Source organism: Chiloscyllium punctatum, chromosome 3, assembly GCF_047496795.1.
Source record: "Chiloscyllium punctatum isolate Juve2018m chromosome 3, sChiPun1.3, whole genome shotgun sequence".
Taxonomy (NCBI): Eukaryota; Metazoa; Chordata; class Chondrichthyes; order Orectolobiformes; family Hemiscylliidae; genus Chiloscyllium; species Chiloscyllium punctatum.
In genome coordinates, this window is record NC_092741.1 from 84,193,325 (window position 1) to 84,208,615 (window position 15,291).

General features: G+C 41.1%; 1 protein-coding gene across 4 annotated transcripts in view; it reads right to left on the bottom strand.

The window, feature by feature from the left end:
• The window catches only part of tbc1d32 (TBC1 domain family, member 32), a 247,339-nt gene that overhangs the window by 96,761 nt on the left and 135,287 nt on the right, over positions 1-15,291 (bottom strand). For all 4 annotated transcript variants that reach the window (XR_011954513.1, XM_072555916.1, XM_072555917.1 and 1 more), the window contains 3 exons: positions 8,263-8,351; positions 1,512-1,634; positions 1,310-1,418 (listed from right to left, as the gene is read on the bottom strand). Coding sequence is in view for 3 of the 4 variants with exons in the window: in XM_072555916.1 (XP_072412017.1) it covers positions 1,310-1,418; positions 1,512-1,634; positions 8,263-8,351 (321 nt within the window). In the remaining variant the exon portion in view is untranslated. The remainder of the gene's footprint in view (positions 1-1,309; positions 1,419-1,511; positions 1,635-8,262; positions 8,352-15,291) is intronic.

Here is a 15,291-nt window from a genome sequence, read left to right on the forward strand (position 1 = left end):
CTTGCACCAGTTTGGATCACAGACATCGATGAGTTTTTATTTGGCCTTCTTTCAACTCCTTCTGAATCTTTGCTAATAACATGAGGTTGTGCACATACTGATACTCAGTCTTTCAGTCACTAAATCAGGATTCACCAATTTGGTTTCTCTGAAGGTGTTTTATTGTCTTTTTTTTTCTTTCAACAATGGTTTTGCAGGAGAAGAACACCTAGCAACTAGGACTTTTCTTTCTTTCTCTGCACAGAAGTGAGAGAGAAAGAGATGGAGACTTTCTTTTTGCAGGCTGGATGTTTCTGCTATAACTAACTTCCCAATAAGGTATCAAATGGTTGTTACTCAGCTGAGCCTTCCTGAGCTCACAATAACTGTCTCAAAGGTTTTGAGAATGTCAGTTCTCAGCGGTCAAGCTTGAAACTGGACATTTACTTTCAAAATATGAGTGTTGAAGTCTCAAAGACAGCTAAGTATCTCTACCTGGATACAAGGCCTATGTGACTTAGGTTGCATGGAGAGATGTTCCGAGAGGGCTATCTGAAACTCTCCAATAGACAGTCTACCAGAATGCCTGAGAGGCAGTATGTTTCTGTGGTTCACCATGTAATAATGCAGTTGAGAGCTCATGCTTGGACTGAAAAGTCTAAATTCACAGCTGATTGAAACAAGGCTGGAAGACTTGTTCAGTTTGCACCAGAAATCATTTTTAAAAAATCCTTTACCATGAAAGGCAGCTCTGGTACTAAAAGTACAAGACTGGGAGAGAAGTGGTATCCTTGGAATCTAAGAAATACTTTGGACTGTACTTGGGAAAACCAAATTACTACTGAAGAAACAGTATAAATAATACCAATGCAATATGTTTTTTGGTGTGTAAAAATAGGTGAAAGTTTTGAATTGAAAATTTTAAAATACAACTTGGCCATAAAAATATTGCTTAGTCAATACTGTTTTATTAAATAAAAGTCTTAGAATTTGAAACCTTGTTGTGTGTCTCTCAGCTTTTTTTTGAAAGTTTGAATTACTTTTATAATAATGTCATTAGTCTGTAGGATATCGTATCACAATGGAAAAATAACTACTCATTATGTCTTATTTGAGGGAGAGAAGGTCTGCATCACAAAGTTGAATTTTGCAGGGGCTAGAAGTAGCAGTCTTCAGTCAGACAGAAGAGACAACACAGGAGGAGGAAGGAAGTGGCAATTACTGTCAATGCTGGAGTTAAGAAGACCAATGAACTGGTCAGTGTGGTTAATAAACATACACACCATTCCATGAAATGAAACTGCAAAATAAGTAGAAGAATTTGTTCAACCTTTTGCAAAACTCTTGGAGGCAACACACGTTCTGACGGTCCCCCAATCAGATTCATGCGGACAAGTATTTGATTCCTCTCCACAGATAGGCCATCAATTATGAAATCTCTGAAATAGACAGTATTATAATTACTTCAGGAAAAGTAGTTACTTTTTAAACATGTAATAATCAAGTAAATGCCAATATTATGACTTCCTTACCCTGGATTTTCTAAGCTTTCTCTAACATTTTCTTTCTGTGCATTCAAGAGAATTTCTGATACATGGTACTGGGATTCTAAAAGTAAAAGAATATCCAGGTTGCAACACATAACACTCAGTAACCTAGAAACACAAAGTTAAAAATTGATCAATAACAGAAACTGTTTGCTTATTTAATACAAAGGCATGATCAATGGATTGGTTAAAACTCTGCACAGAGAAGAAAAAAAAATCACACTAAACAATCATACAAAAAAAGTGCTTTGCCTAGTGATGGGCACTGTGACTGCTCAGTTACCTCCATAATTCTTTTGTATTCATGAAAAGCATTTCTTTGCACTGAAATTTTCAAAATGTGCTTACCATTGTTTAACATCATTCGTCAGGAAGGCCAAATTGTTCAAGTTACCTTGCAGTAAATCTGACAAGAAAAATCCTCCACTGATATCATTACACAGCTAGGTTTCAAGCAAATGTTTCTTTTCATGACCATGCTGTATCAGTGCAACAAAAATCATGTGTTCGATGACTCTTTTCATAGTTTATAACCACAAGAAAGGAATTACATCCATTATACCCTTAAGTGACAGAAGTTCTAGTGAGACTGTTGTAAGACTACAAAAGATCAAAATAGAAATAATCAAGCCTGACAGGGCATTTGAAAGATTAATGACTGCTTTAAAATATTCATGTTTATGTTTGGCATGGGCTACAATATTCTGTTGCAGAGAAGATTTTGCTAGGGTTTCCCATGTACTACATTTTCTTTGTGAGCACTATTTGAAACATACAGCCAAGATTGGATCTATTGTGCTTAATGGTTAAAAGAGAGAGATTGGAAGGAATAAAAAACATTTACTGAGTAAGTGAATGACTTGCATATCAATGCTAATTATAGATGGTATCAAGAAGTGTAACAGTATCCCAACTGCACAGTGATGTTGAGCAAATTGGCCTTGAAAGTTTAACAGTAGCTTGTGAAAAATCAAAGATGGGGACCCAAAAATCAAGAAAGGTCACCATGATTATCTTAAGTTATGGCTTATTGCACGTGAGAAAACAATGCATGGCTTGAGTGAAGGACAACCCAGGAACCTGTGAGGGGGGACCTGATTGAGGTCTACAAAATCATGAAGGGTATAGACAGGGTAGACAGAGATTAGCTTTTTCCCAGGGTGAAGGATTCAATACGTGAGGTCATGCTTTCAAGGTGAGAGGTGAAAACTTTAAGGGGGGATACACACAGCAAGTACTTTACACAGAGGGTGGTAGGTGTCTGGAATGCGTTGCCAGCAGAGGTAGTCAAAGCAAGCACGGTAGATTCATTTAAGATGTGTCTGGACAGATCCATGAGTAGGTGGGGAGCAGAGGGATACAGATGCTTAGGAATTGGGCGACAAGTTTAGATAGTAGATTTGGATCAGTTCAGGCTTGGAGGGCTGAGGGGCCTGTTCCTGGGGTGTAACTTTACTTTGTTTCTTTGTAGGAAATGCAGAATTTGTGAGGAATTGCTCCTTCATTCACAGATTTAGTCTTGTCTATCTTCACTACTCTCCCTCCCACTTTTGCTGCTCCCCAGCACAGAAAAATGAGGGAGAGCAGGACCATCTGACTGTGCTGTCTACAACTGTATTTAGAGGAGGATAATGAACAAGGTGAAAACAAATAAAAGGAAGGAAGTGATGGCTAGTAACTGGGCGTGAAGGCCTGAAGCAGGGCTTGGGGGAGAAGCCACTTAGCGTCATGCTAGCTCAGACCCAATTGCCATCTATGTAAATAAGGGTTGATATTTCATTTTTTTGCAATAGTAAAAGTTAGAGGAACTTGCAGGATGACATTTTGAAGAGAGATGAGAAATGAAGAAAATTTGCAGAAGCACTGGTTATTGGGAAGGTAGAGGTCAGTAAAAAATCTAAAACTTAAAGGAGTGTGATCGAGCCCCATCAATTAGCTCTTGTCCGGCCAACATAAACTAAAGCTTCCTTAAACTAAACTAAGTTAATTCTACACCAAATCTCCTTGAATATTTAAGCTTTCATAAAGAAGAAAATGGAATGGAAACGGTAATATTTAAATGTGGCTTTATGATCACTTGGAGATATGTTCTGCTTGCATTCTTTTCATTTTTCATTCATTAAAGATTACCTGTTTCCATCCAGCTCTATTTGAGAATAAAACATCACATCAAGACATTTTATAATATCAGCACAAAGAACCAAAAAATAAACGTTCCTTGTCCAGCCAATCTAGTCTTCATTAAAGTACAGATGAGGGGGTAAGACAAAAAAAATCACGAGCTTTAAGCATATGTAAACTGGGGTATTCATTATCTGAATGCTTCATGTAGTCCTCCAGTACTATTTTGTATGTGTTCTCCCTATTTTGGAACTTAGTACCTTGGTGTGGTTGTTGCCATTCATTATAACAGAAATATTGGGAGGAAATAAATACATAGAATACTGGAGAAACCCAATAGATTAAACCAAATACTTGCAACAATTCCCATAAACACCCCTTGGCACAATATGTAAAATCAAACATGGGGTCTTACAGGAGACATGTCAGAGAGAGAGAGATGGTAGCATAGAACATCCGCTTCCATGTAGCCTCAAACTGCCTGATTGCTTCCAGTGAGTAGCCAGACTGCCAAAACCAAATCAAACCAGAGAGAGCTGAGCTGGGAGACTAGTCACTCCCCTTTCATTGTACAAGTGTTTTCTTTTAAACTTGAAAGCCTTTTGCCTGAAGTAGTATCTGTTAACTGCAATCAAATTTCCCTAAAATCCATCCAAGCCACACTTAGTTGATGAGGTGTTTAGAAATCTCTGCCAGATGTAGAAGGATCCTTTGGGGCCTTGGACGGAGGTGAGAGGGAGGCATAGGCACAGGTTTTGCATCTCTTCTGGTGGTAAGGGATGGTGCTGGGAGTGGAGAGTGGGTTGGTGGGGGGGTGGGGGTGGGGGATGGGTGTAACTACCAAGGGAGTCACAGAAGGAATGGTCTCTGCAGATTGCGATGGGTTGGGGACCTACCCTTGCCACCGCAGGTGGTGTAAAACCTATGCCCATGCCTCCCCCCTCACCTCTGTCCAAGGCCCCACAGGATCTTTCCACATCTGGCAAAAGATTTTCCTGCACATCCGAACCCTTCATCTACTGTCTCTGTTACTCTCAATGTGGTCTCCTCTACATTGGGAAGACAGGACATCAACTCGCGGAACGTTTCAGAGAACATCTCTGGGCCACATGCATCAAAACAACCCCACCACCCTGTGGCCGACTACTTTAACTCTCCCTTCCAATCTGCCAGGGACCTGCAAGTCTTTGGTCTCCTCCACCGTCAAATCCAAGCCACCCGACAACTGGAGGAAGAATGTCTCATCTACTGTCGAGACCCTCCAACCACATCACAGCAATGTCGACCTCACCAGTTTCCTCATCTCCCTTTCCCCCACAACATCACAGGTCTAACCCTCCAACTCCGCACCACCTTCTTGAATTATCCTACTTGACCATCTTCCTTCCCACCTGTGTCCACTGCACCCTCCCCTCCAACTTATCATCATCACACCCAGCTAACTCACCCCCACCCACCCATTTATTTTGCAGCCCCCTTCACTACCAGCACCCCCCCCCACACACACACACACACACACACACACCTAATGAAGGGCTTATGCCCGAAACATCAATTGTCCTGCTCCTCAGATGCTGCCTGACTTGCTGAGCTTTTCTAGCACCACACTTTTCGATTCTGATCTCCAGCACCTGCAGTTCTCACTTTCTCCTTTATAATCTATTCCCAACTGATGAAGGCAAATATGCTTCATCTGCTTCTGTTGCCACTTTCAGAGAACTGTGGATCTTACACCTCAATCCCCCAGTATGCTAATTCTTCTAAGGGTTCTACCATTTACTGTATACTTCCCTCCTACAGTAGACCTTGCAAAATGAGGAGAGTCCTTGTTGTAACCTCAGCTGGTGAGAGAAGTGAACCCACTCAACTGATGTCATTCAAACTGGCTATCCAGCCAACTGAGTTAACCAAGCCCCTCTCAATAGGTCATCTTGTGCCAAAAAAGATTTAGAATTTTCATTTTGGAAAAGGACTATAGAGGTTTATTTGTAGTGAGTTATTAATAACATTTTACTTGTACCATTTATAGGAAGTTTGATACCAGGTTTTAACTTTAAAGGTTTAATTATATATAATACAGACTTTGGTTTTTTACCAATCTTTCCCTTAACCTACAGATACAGGTAGTAAAATGTTGCAATATGATGCTAATAAAGGACTTAGTGAAATTGAAAAAGGAGCACTGGAGAATAGTAGTCTTTAAAAAAAAAGGTAGCCTGCAAGAAACACAAAAAGGGTGCTTAGAAACAAATTATTTTGACCTTTGAATTGCAAAGGGTTGTTGCTCAGAAACTATGAAATTGATCGAAAAAATAAGCAACTGGACAGGACAATGATGAATGGAGTTTATTAGAATGGCTGGAACACCCCTGTTCATAAGAATTTTTGATAAAATGGTGTAATACCAAAGTAAAGGTTTAGCTAATGTGTTGGCAACTTCAACTCAGGAATTTCTGATGACTAAGACGGTGTGATACAATAACTGTTAGAGTCAAATGCAATTACGGACATACTACCCAAACACCTTGCAGCAAAGTAAATGTCCTATATCCCTATTTAATTTACAAAGCCCTAACATGGAACACCTCTGTGAACTAACAACCATACTTGAACAAATCATAATTTATTTTAACTATACATTTACACAATTAATACTTAGGGTCTGAGAAGTACTACATGGAAGTGTGTTGTAGGCAGAATCAATTGAGGCATTCAAAGGGGTGCTCAACAATTATTTGAAGAGGAACAATGTGCAGAATTAAGCATAAAAGGCATGAGAAAGACACTAAGTCATTTGGAGTGCCAGTGCAGACACAAGAGGCTGATTGGCTTCCTTCTACACTATAGCAATTCTGTGACTCTCTGATTAAACAGCATTCAAGTTATCTTTGTTGCAGAAAACTAGTTTTTCAAAATGTAGTATATTATCTACAAGCCAGAAGGACAAAACTAATTTGCTTATTTCATGAGAAAATCTGTTGACATTGGAAATGATTGAAATAATTTGATAGCGCTCAGAATCTCCATTGTGAAAAAGCAGAGTTCTGGTAATTTCCTTAATTTAAGCATTGCTTGCAATGACACATACAGATACACACACACACACTTCACCACCAACCTCCCTTGTTAGTTCTCCACTTAAGTTAATCATAAATTTGATATAAAATTAGCAAAAAAGTCACCTTATGTAACAAAGACGAAAGTATATCACATTATAAAGCACACTAAACATAGCTAGGTTTAGACAATAACCTCAGTTTTAAATTTACATCTGGTCATCCCAAGACAAAAGTTGGAAATATTTAAAAGTTTCCTTCAGAAAATAGTCAATTTTTTGGGTAAAAAATCATTGAATAACTCCCCAAGAGTTATGCAGGGATACCTACATAATACGGACTGCCCAGATTTCAGCCTGTAACTGTACTACCTTATGAGCACTTAGGCATAAGAAAGAAAAGTTGAGTTTCTCAGGTTTGTCCACATTCCATGAACAAAAAAAAGCAATGTATTCTAATGTATACCTTTAATTTCCTTATCTGTAGTTCTCCAGGTTACAAACCAAAGGTAACAAACAAACAAACAAACAAACAAACAAACAAACAAACAGGAGTAAGCCATTCAGTTTCCTCAAGCTTGCCCTTCCATTCAATAAGATCATGGTTGATAGGATTATATCATCAATAAAAACTTTCCCATGTAGACCCAATGACAATTCATCCACTTTCATAACAAACATGTGTTCACCCCGCCTCAAAAATATTCAAAGACTCTGCTTCTACCATCAGGAGAAAAGTTTCAAAGATTCACGACATCAGAAAAAAAGAATTGCCTCATCAATTTTAAATGGATGATCCTTGATTATTCAAGGGAGACCATGAGTTCTTGATTCTATAGGAGGAAAACAGATCCTCGCACATCTACCTGATTAAGACTTATCAGAATCTTATGTTTCAATCACGCCTCTTACTGTTAAACTTTAGTGCATATGAGCCTAGACTGTCCAAACTATCCTCATAAGACAGCACACCCATTCGAAGTATGAGCTTGATAAACCTCATACTTCACAAGCCAAACAGGAAAAATATTTACAATGAAATGCCTGTGCACAAAACTGAACATTAACTCTTACAAGAGATAAATATGTTCAAAACTGATTGAAAGTATTGTTACTCCATTTTCTCCATAGCTCTGTCCCTGGTGTAGATCTCTTTTATTAACACATAATGAGACATACCTGTGGTAGGTAGGACTCTTTTGGGCCAGTGTACTAACACTGTGCCACCAAGAACCCTAAAATTTGAAACATTTACAATTGTAGTCAGCAGGATTATAACCTATGTGAGCAAACTTCAATAAATTTCAAGTCTATCACCTTCGCCACAGCTGCAGAACTGGTCCCTGCTGCATGCCGAATCTGACCTTTTTGGGGGGTGATATTGGGGATACTATAATTCGTTTCAGCACCTACTGAAAGCTAGGAACTTAGAAATAACACCTAAAGTTTCTTAACAGTGAAAGAGAAATGAAGAAATTCCAGGGACAATATTTTTTAATTTTGAAATAAACAGAAATAGTTAGAAATTAAATTCCTTTATGGAATAGGATTCTAGCTTACCTAACACCAAACATATGGGAATGTTCATAGTTGAACAGCGAGTGTATTTTAGCATTCGAATTCATAATTATCAGTCGGTCAATTAAATCCTTTAAAATGAAAAATAAGTCAGTTGTAATTATTGCAAACAATGGTTGAAAGATATCTATAACACAAATAATGATTGGCAAATAAGCTTGTTTAATATTTTTGTGGGCATGCACACAATCTTTCAAGGAGTCTACATACAATGAATCTATGCACAATCGTAGAAAATATAATCACATTTTCTGTATTTAGATTAGATTAGATTCCCTACAGTGTGGAAACAAGCCCTTCGTCCCAACCAGTCAACACCGACCCTCAGAAGAACAATCCACCCAGACCCATCTCCCTCTGACTAATGCACCCAACACAGCCTCAGACTAATGCACCTAACACTATGGGCAATTTAACATGGCCAATTCACCTGACCTGCACATCTTTGGATTGTGGGAGGAAACCAGAGCACCCAGAGGAAACCCACACAGACAGAGGGAGAATGTGCAAAACTCCACACAGTCACCCAAGGCTGGAATCGAACCTGGGACCCTGATGCTGTGAGGCAGCAGTGCTAACCACTGAGCCACCGTGCTGCGCTATTAGTTTTATTTTTAAAACTTATATTCCAACAATAAAAGCAGTATTAGATAATTGATGTAGGCTGAAACATTCATTTGCAGGTCCTTAACAATGCATTATATGTTCTAGGAGAAAGTGAAAATGTGTTGCTGGAAAAGCGCGGCAGGTCAGGCAGCATCCAAGGAGCAGGAGAATCGACGTTTCGGGCACGAGCCCTTCTTCAGGACTGAGGAAAGTGTGTCCAGCAGGCTAAGATAAAAGGTAGGGAGGAGGGACTTGGGGGAGGGGCGTTGGAAATGCAATAGGTGGAAGGAGGTTAAGGTGAGGGTGATAGGCCGGAGTGGGGGTGGGGGCAGAGACATCATCCACACACATCATTTCCTGCAACCGCAGCACCTGATGTGGCCTCCTCTATATTGGGGAGACAGGCCGCCTACTTGCAGAACGTTTCAGAGAACACCTCTGGGACACCCGCACCAACCAACCCAACCACCCCGTGGCTCAACACTTCAACTCCCCCTTCCACTCCACCAAGCTCATGCAGGTCCTTGGACTCCTCCAATCGCCAGACCATAGCAACACGACAGCTGGAGGAAGAGCGCCTCATCTTCCGCCTAGGAACCCCCCAACCACAAGGGATGAACTCAGATTTCTCCAGTTTCCTCATTTCCCCTCCCCTCACCTTGTCTCAGTCCCAACCCTCGAACTCAGCACCACCTTCCTAACCTGCAATCTTCTTCCTGACCTCTCCACCCCCACCCCCACTCCGGCCTATCACCCTCACCTTAACCTCCTTCCACCTATCGCATTTCCAACGCCCCTCCCCCAAGTCCCTCCTCCCTACCTTTTATCTTAGCTTGCTTGACACACTTTCCTCATTCCTGAGGAAGGGCTCATGCCCGAAACGTTGATTCTCCTGCTCCTTGGATGCTGCCTGACCTGCTGCGCTTTTCCAGCAACACATTTTCAGCAATGCACTATATGTGTTCTGTATTGAAGTAATGCTGATGTTCAGATTGTAATATTTAAATATTGACATTAAACCATATTACCATTACTGAATTGCCCATCAACAACATCCTGAGGGCATCACCAATCTTAAATCTTCAAACTATTTTCAGCCAGAATTGCTGAGTGGATGATTTATCTAAACTGCCTGCAAAAGTTCACAGCACCATGGATGCCAATCTCCAGCCAATTTGATCCACTCTATGTGATATCAAGAGATGGCCGGAGGCAGTGGCTACTACAAAGGCTATGGGCCCTGACAAGATACCAGTAATAGTACTGAAGGCGAGGTCCAAAACTTGCTGTTCCTCTAGCCAATCTGTTTCACTGCAGTTATAACACTGACATCTACCCAACACTTGAAAATTGCCCAGGTTTCACCTGTACACAAAATGTGTGTCAAATCTAACTTGGAAAACTATCAGTTTACTCTTGACCATCAGAAAGTATCAACATTGCTATCTCGCAACATGTTCAGCAATAATGTGCTCACCAATACTCCGTTTGTGGCACTTATTGACCGTCAGCTTTTGATCTCAATACAGCCTTAGTTCAAATAAACATAGACAAAAGAGCCGAATTCCAGAGATTAGATGAAAATGACTCCCTTATCATCAAGGCTACATTTGATCAAGCATGGCATCAAGGAGGCTTAGCAAAACTGGAGTCAAAGGGAGTGGGAGGAACAATATAGAAAAAAAGCACCAAGGGAATGATAAGTAAGTATGCAAATGTCAGGAAGATAGGCCAAGTGGTTGACAATGAGAAAGAAGGTCTTAGGTTACGGGAGGATATAGACTGATTGATCAAATGGGTAAATCAGAGGCAATTGGAATCTAACCTTGAATAGTGTGAAGTGATTAACGTTTGAAGAAGTGAAAAAACAAGGAAGTACTCAATGAACACTAGAAATATCAAAGGAAAACAGGGATCTTGGGGTGCTTGTCCACAGATCAGTGAAACAGCACAACGGGTTAAGAGTATAGTTAAGGTGGTATACAGGACATACCGTGGCATAAATTGTAAGGGCAGGGTGGTTATGTTGGAACTGTATTAGGACTTTGGTTAGGTCACAGCTGCAGTATCATAGAATCCCTACAGTGTGGAAGTCATTTGGCTCATTGAGCCCTCACTGACTCTCCAAAGAGTATCCCACCCAGACCCACTCCATCGCTTTAATCCTGCATTTGCCATGGCTAATTTACCTCACCTGCACATCTCTGAACACTATGGGTAATTTAACATGGCCAGTCCACCTAACCAACACATCTCTGACAACTATGGGTAATTTAGCATGGCCAGTCCACCTAACTGGCACATCTTTTGGACTGGGAGGAAACTCAGGCAATCACAGGGAGAATGTCTGTGGAATCAAACCTGGGTCCCTGGCACTGTAAGGCAGCAGTGCTAACCAGTGAGCCACTATGCTGCCCAAATACTGTGCACAGTTCTGGTCACCGCACTTTAGAAAGGATGTAGTTAGATTGGAAGAGGTGCTGGGTGTTGTCTGGCATGGAACATTTTAGCTATAAAGTGAAGATGGTTAAGCTTGACTTCTTTCTTTCGAACGGAATAGGATGAGAAAAAGCCTGATTGAGGAGAGTAAGATTACAAGAGTAATGGACAGAGTGGATAGAAAGCAGTTTCTCCCTTTAGGTGAAGGGTCAATAGCAATAGAACATAGAAGAATACAGCGCAGTACAGGCCCTTCAGCCCTCGATGTTGCGCCGATCAAAGCCCACCTAACCTACACTAACCCACTATCCTCCATATACCTATCCAATGCCCGCTTAAATACCCATAAAGAGGGAGAGTCCACTACTGCTACTGGCAGGGCATTCCATGAACTTACGACTCGCTGAGTGAAGAACCTACCCCTAACATCAGTCCTATATCTACCCCACCTTAATTTAAAGCTATGCCCCCTTGTAATAGCTGACTCCATACGTGGAAAAAGGTTCTCACTGTCAACCCGATCTAACCCCCTAATCATCTTGTACACCTCTATCAAATCACCCCTAAACCTTCTTTTCTCCAATGAAAACAACCCCAAGTGCCTCAGCCTTTCCTCATAGGATTTTCCAACCATACCAGGCAACATCCTGGTAAACTTCCTCTGCACCCGTTCCAGTGCCTCCACATCCTTCCTATAGTATGGCGACACAATATTCCAGATGCGGCCGCACCAGAGTCTTATACAACTGCAGCATGACCTCAGGACTCCGGAACTCAATTCCTCTACCAATAAAAGCCAGTACGCCATATGCCTTCTTCACTGCACTATTTACCTGGGTGGCAACTTTCAGAGATCTGTGTACATGGACACCAAGATCCCTCTGCTCTTCCACACTACCAAGTAGTCTACCATTAGCCCAGTAATCCATCTTTTTATTACTCTTACCAAAGTGAATCACTTCACACTTAGCTACATTGAACTCCATTTGCCACCTTTCTGCCCAGCTCTGCAGCTTCTCTATATCCCGCTGTAACCTGCCATATCCTTCCTCACTGTCTACAACTCCTCCGACTTTCGTATCATCCGCAAACTTGCTCACCCAACCTTCTAACCCTTCCTCCAGGTCATTTATAAAAATGACAAACAGCAATGGTCCCAAAACAGATCCTTGCGGAACACCGCTAGTGACGGCACTCCAAGATGAACCTTTGCCATCAACTACTACCCTCTGTCTTCTTCCAGAGAGCCAATTCCTAATCCAAACCTCCAACTCACCCTCAATGCCATATCTCTGTATTTTCTGCAGTAGCCTACCATGGGGGACCTTATCAAACGCCTTACTAAAATCCATATATACCACATCTACCGCTTTCCCCTCATCTACCTCCTTAGTCACCTTCTCAAAGAATTCAATAAGGTTTGTATGGGGGCAATGGGGGCATAATTTTAATGTGAAAGGCAGCAAGATTTTGGGGGAACTTGAGAAAAGAGGCTAGGAATCCTCAACTCCAGACTTCCAAATTTTGTCCACCATCTACAAGACACAAGTGAGGAGAGTGATAAAATACTTTCTATTTACCTGGATGAGTGCAAATCCAACAGCATTCAAAAATTTTGACATCCAGAGCAAAGCCACCCACTTGACTGGCACCACATCCACAAACATTCACTCCCTCTGTCAACAACACTCAGTATCTGCAGTCTGCATCAACTACAGAAGTTTATCAAGACAGCTTAGACAGCACCTTCCAAACCCTCAACAGCCATGATGAAGGACAAGGGCTGCAGATACACGATAACAACACGATCTGTACATTTGCCTCCAAGCCATTCACCATCTTGACTTGGAAATGTATCGTTCAGTGTCACTCAATCAAAATCCTGGAATCTGTTCCTAACAACATTATGGGTATATTTAATGCAAATGGAGGGCAGCAATTCAATGCGGCAGCTCACCACCACCTTCTCAAGGACAAACAGGGATAGCAGCAAATGTTGTCCTCCATTAATGGATAAAAGAAAAACTGGACTAGCCATGCAAACGTGTGGCTGCTAGGGAAGGTCAGAAGCTAGGAGTTCTCTTATAAGTAATATCACTCCTGACTCCTCAAAGTCTTTCTCCCATCTACAAAGTACAAGATCAGGAACATGATGGATTAGTTCCAACAAAGCTCAAAACGACCAACATCATCCAGAATAAAGCACTCCATTTGAACAGCACTCTATTTTAAACCATTAATTTCCCTCACCACCAGTGAACTATGGCTACATTGTATACCATCTACAAGAAAGCATAATCACCTCTCCTCATGCATACTGCAGCAGATTAGACACTGTTTTGCATCAAGGGACTCACATCTTGACTCTTGCCACTGTATTCCTATAATGCACATCAAGAGTGTAATGAATATTCTCCACCTGTCTGAAGTAATGTTGCTTCAACACCACTCAGGATACTCAACATGAATCAGGACAAGACAGCCACTTTAAACAGTGCACATCCATTGACTTAAGCATTTTTAGTATGCACAGTACCACCCTCAAGGTGCACTGCAGCAATAAGTATTTCTTCAGCAGCACTTCCCAAATCTGCAACTTCCATCATCTGGTAGGACAAAGATTGCAGGTTGTTGTGACAAATGGTGTATCATATACATGATACCGATGGATGGGTTAGTTGTGTGAAACTGTTTATAAAAACAAGTTTGGAAAGTCACTTGACAGTGAATATATCAGTTGCAAGAAACAATGCAATTATAGTTGAGTGCTTCAGAGACCCCCTGTAATGTTAATGGATAACAGATAGAATGCTGGATTTATGACAAACAGAGCAAACACATTCAACTAATTTGTTTAGCTTTGCCTTCAGAACAGAAGGTTTAAAGTTTAGTTCAAATGGTAGAACAGCTTCTCCTAACAAGAGAATCAAGTCAATTCTGAGGACACATTCACCTCAGAAGGCTCCTAGTCTGTGTGGTTTCCAAGCCACAAGAGTTTGGATATAAACCTTCAATTTGTTAGAACAAAATGCTTAGACCATCGGAATCATTCCCACAGACTTGGAAGGTATCACAAAAAAACTGTATCAACAGTCCAAGGGAAAGAAAATGGAAAGTGACAGTCCAGTAAAGATTTAGTACCTGAGGACTGAAGGATTGCAAATGTTGTGCCCTTGTTCAAGAAGGGCAGCAGAGATGACCCAGGTAATTATAGACCAGTGAGCCTTACTTCTGTTGTAGGAAAGGTTTTGGAAAGGATTATAAGAGATAAGATTTATAATCATCTAGCAAGCAACAATTTGATTTCAGATAGTCAAGGGCAGGTCGTGTCTCACAAACCTCATTGAGTTTTTTGAGAAGGTGACCAAGCAAGTAGATGAGGGTAGGACAGTTGACGTGGTATACTTGGACTTCAGTAAAGCCTTTGATAAGGCTCCACGTAGGAGGCTGATAGAGAAAATGCAGAGGCATAGAATTGAGGATGATTCAGCAGTTTGGATTAGAAACTGGCTTTCTGGAAGAAGGCAGTGAGGGGTGGTTGATGGAAAATATTCAGTCTGGAGTCCAGTTACTAGTGGTGTTCCACAGGGATCTGTTTTGGGACCACTGCTGTTTGTCATTTTTATAAATGACTTAGATGCAGGCATAGGTGGATGGATTAGTAAATTTGCAAACAACACTAAAGTCGGTGGAGTAGTGGACAGTTTGGAAGAATGTTACAGGTTGCAGGGGGACTTGGATAAACTGTAAAATTGGTCTGAGAGGTGGCAAATGGAGTTCAATGCAGCTAAATGGGAGATGATGCACTTTAGGAAGAATAAAAGGATGGCAGAGTACTTGGTCAATAGAAAGACTCTTGGTAGTGTGGATGTGCAGAGGATCTTGGAGTCCATGTGCATAGATCCCCGAAAGTTGCCACCCAGGTGGATAGTGCTGTTAAGAAGGCATACGGTGTATTAGGTTTCA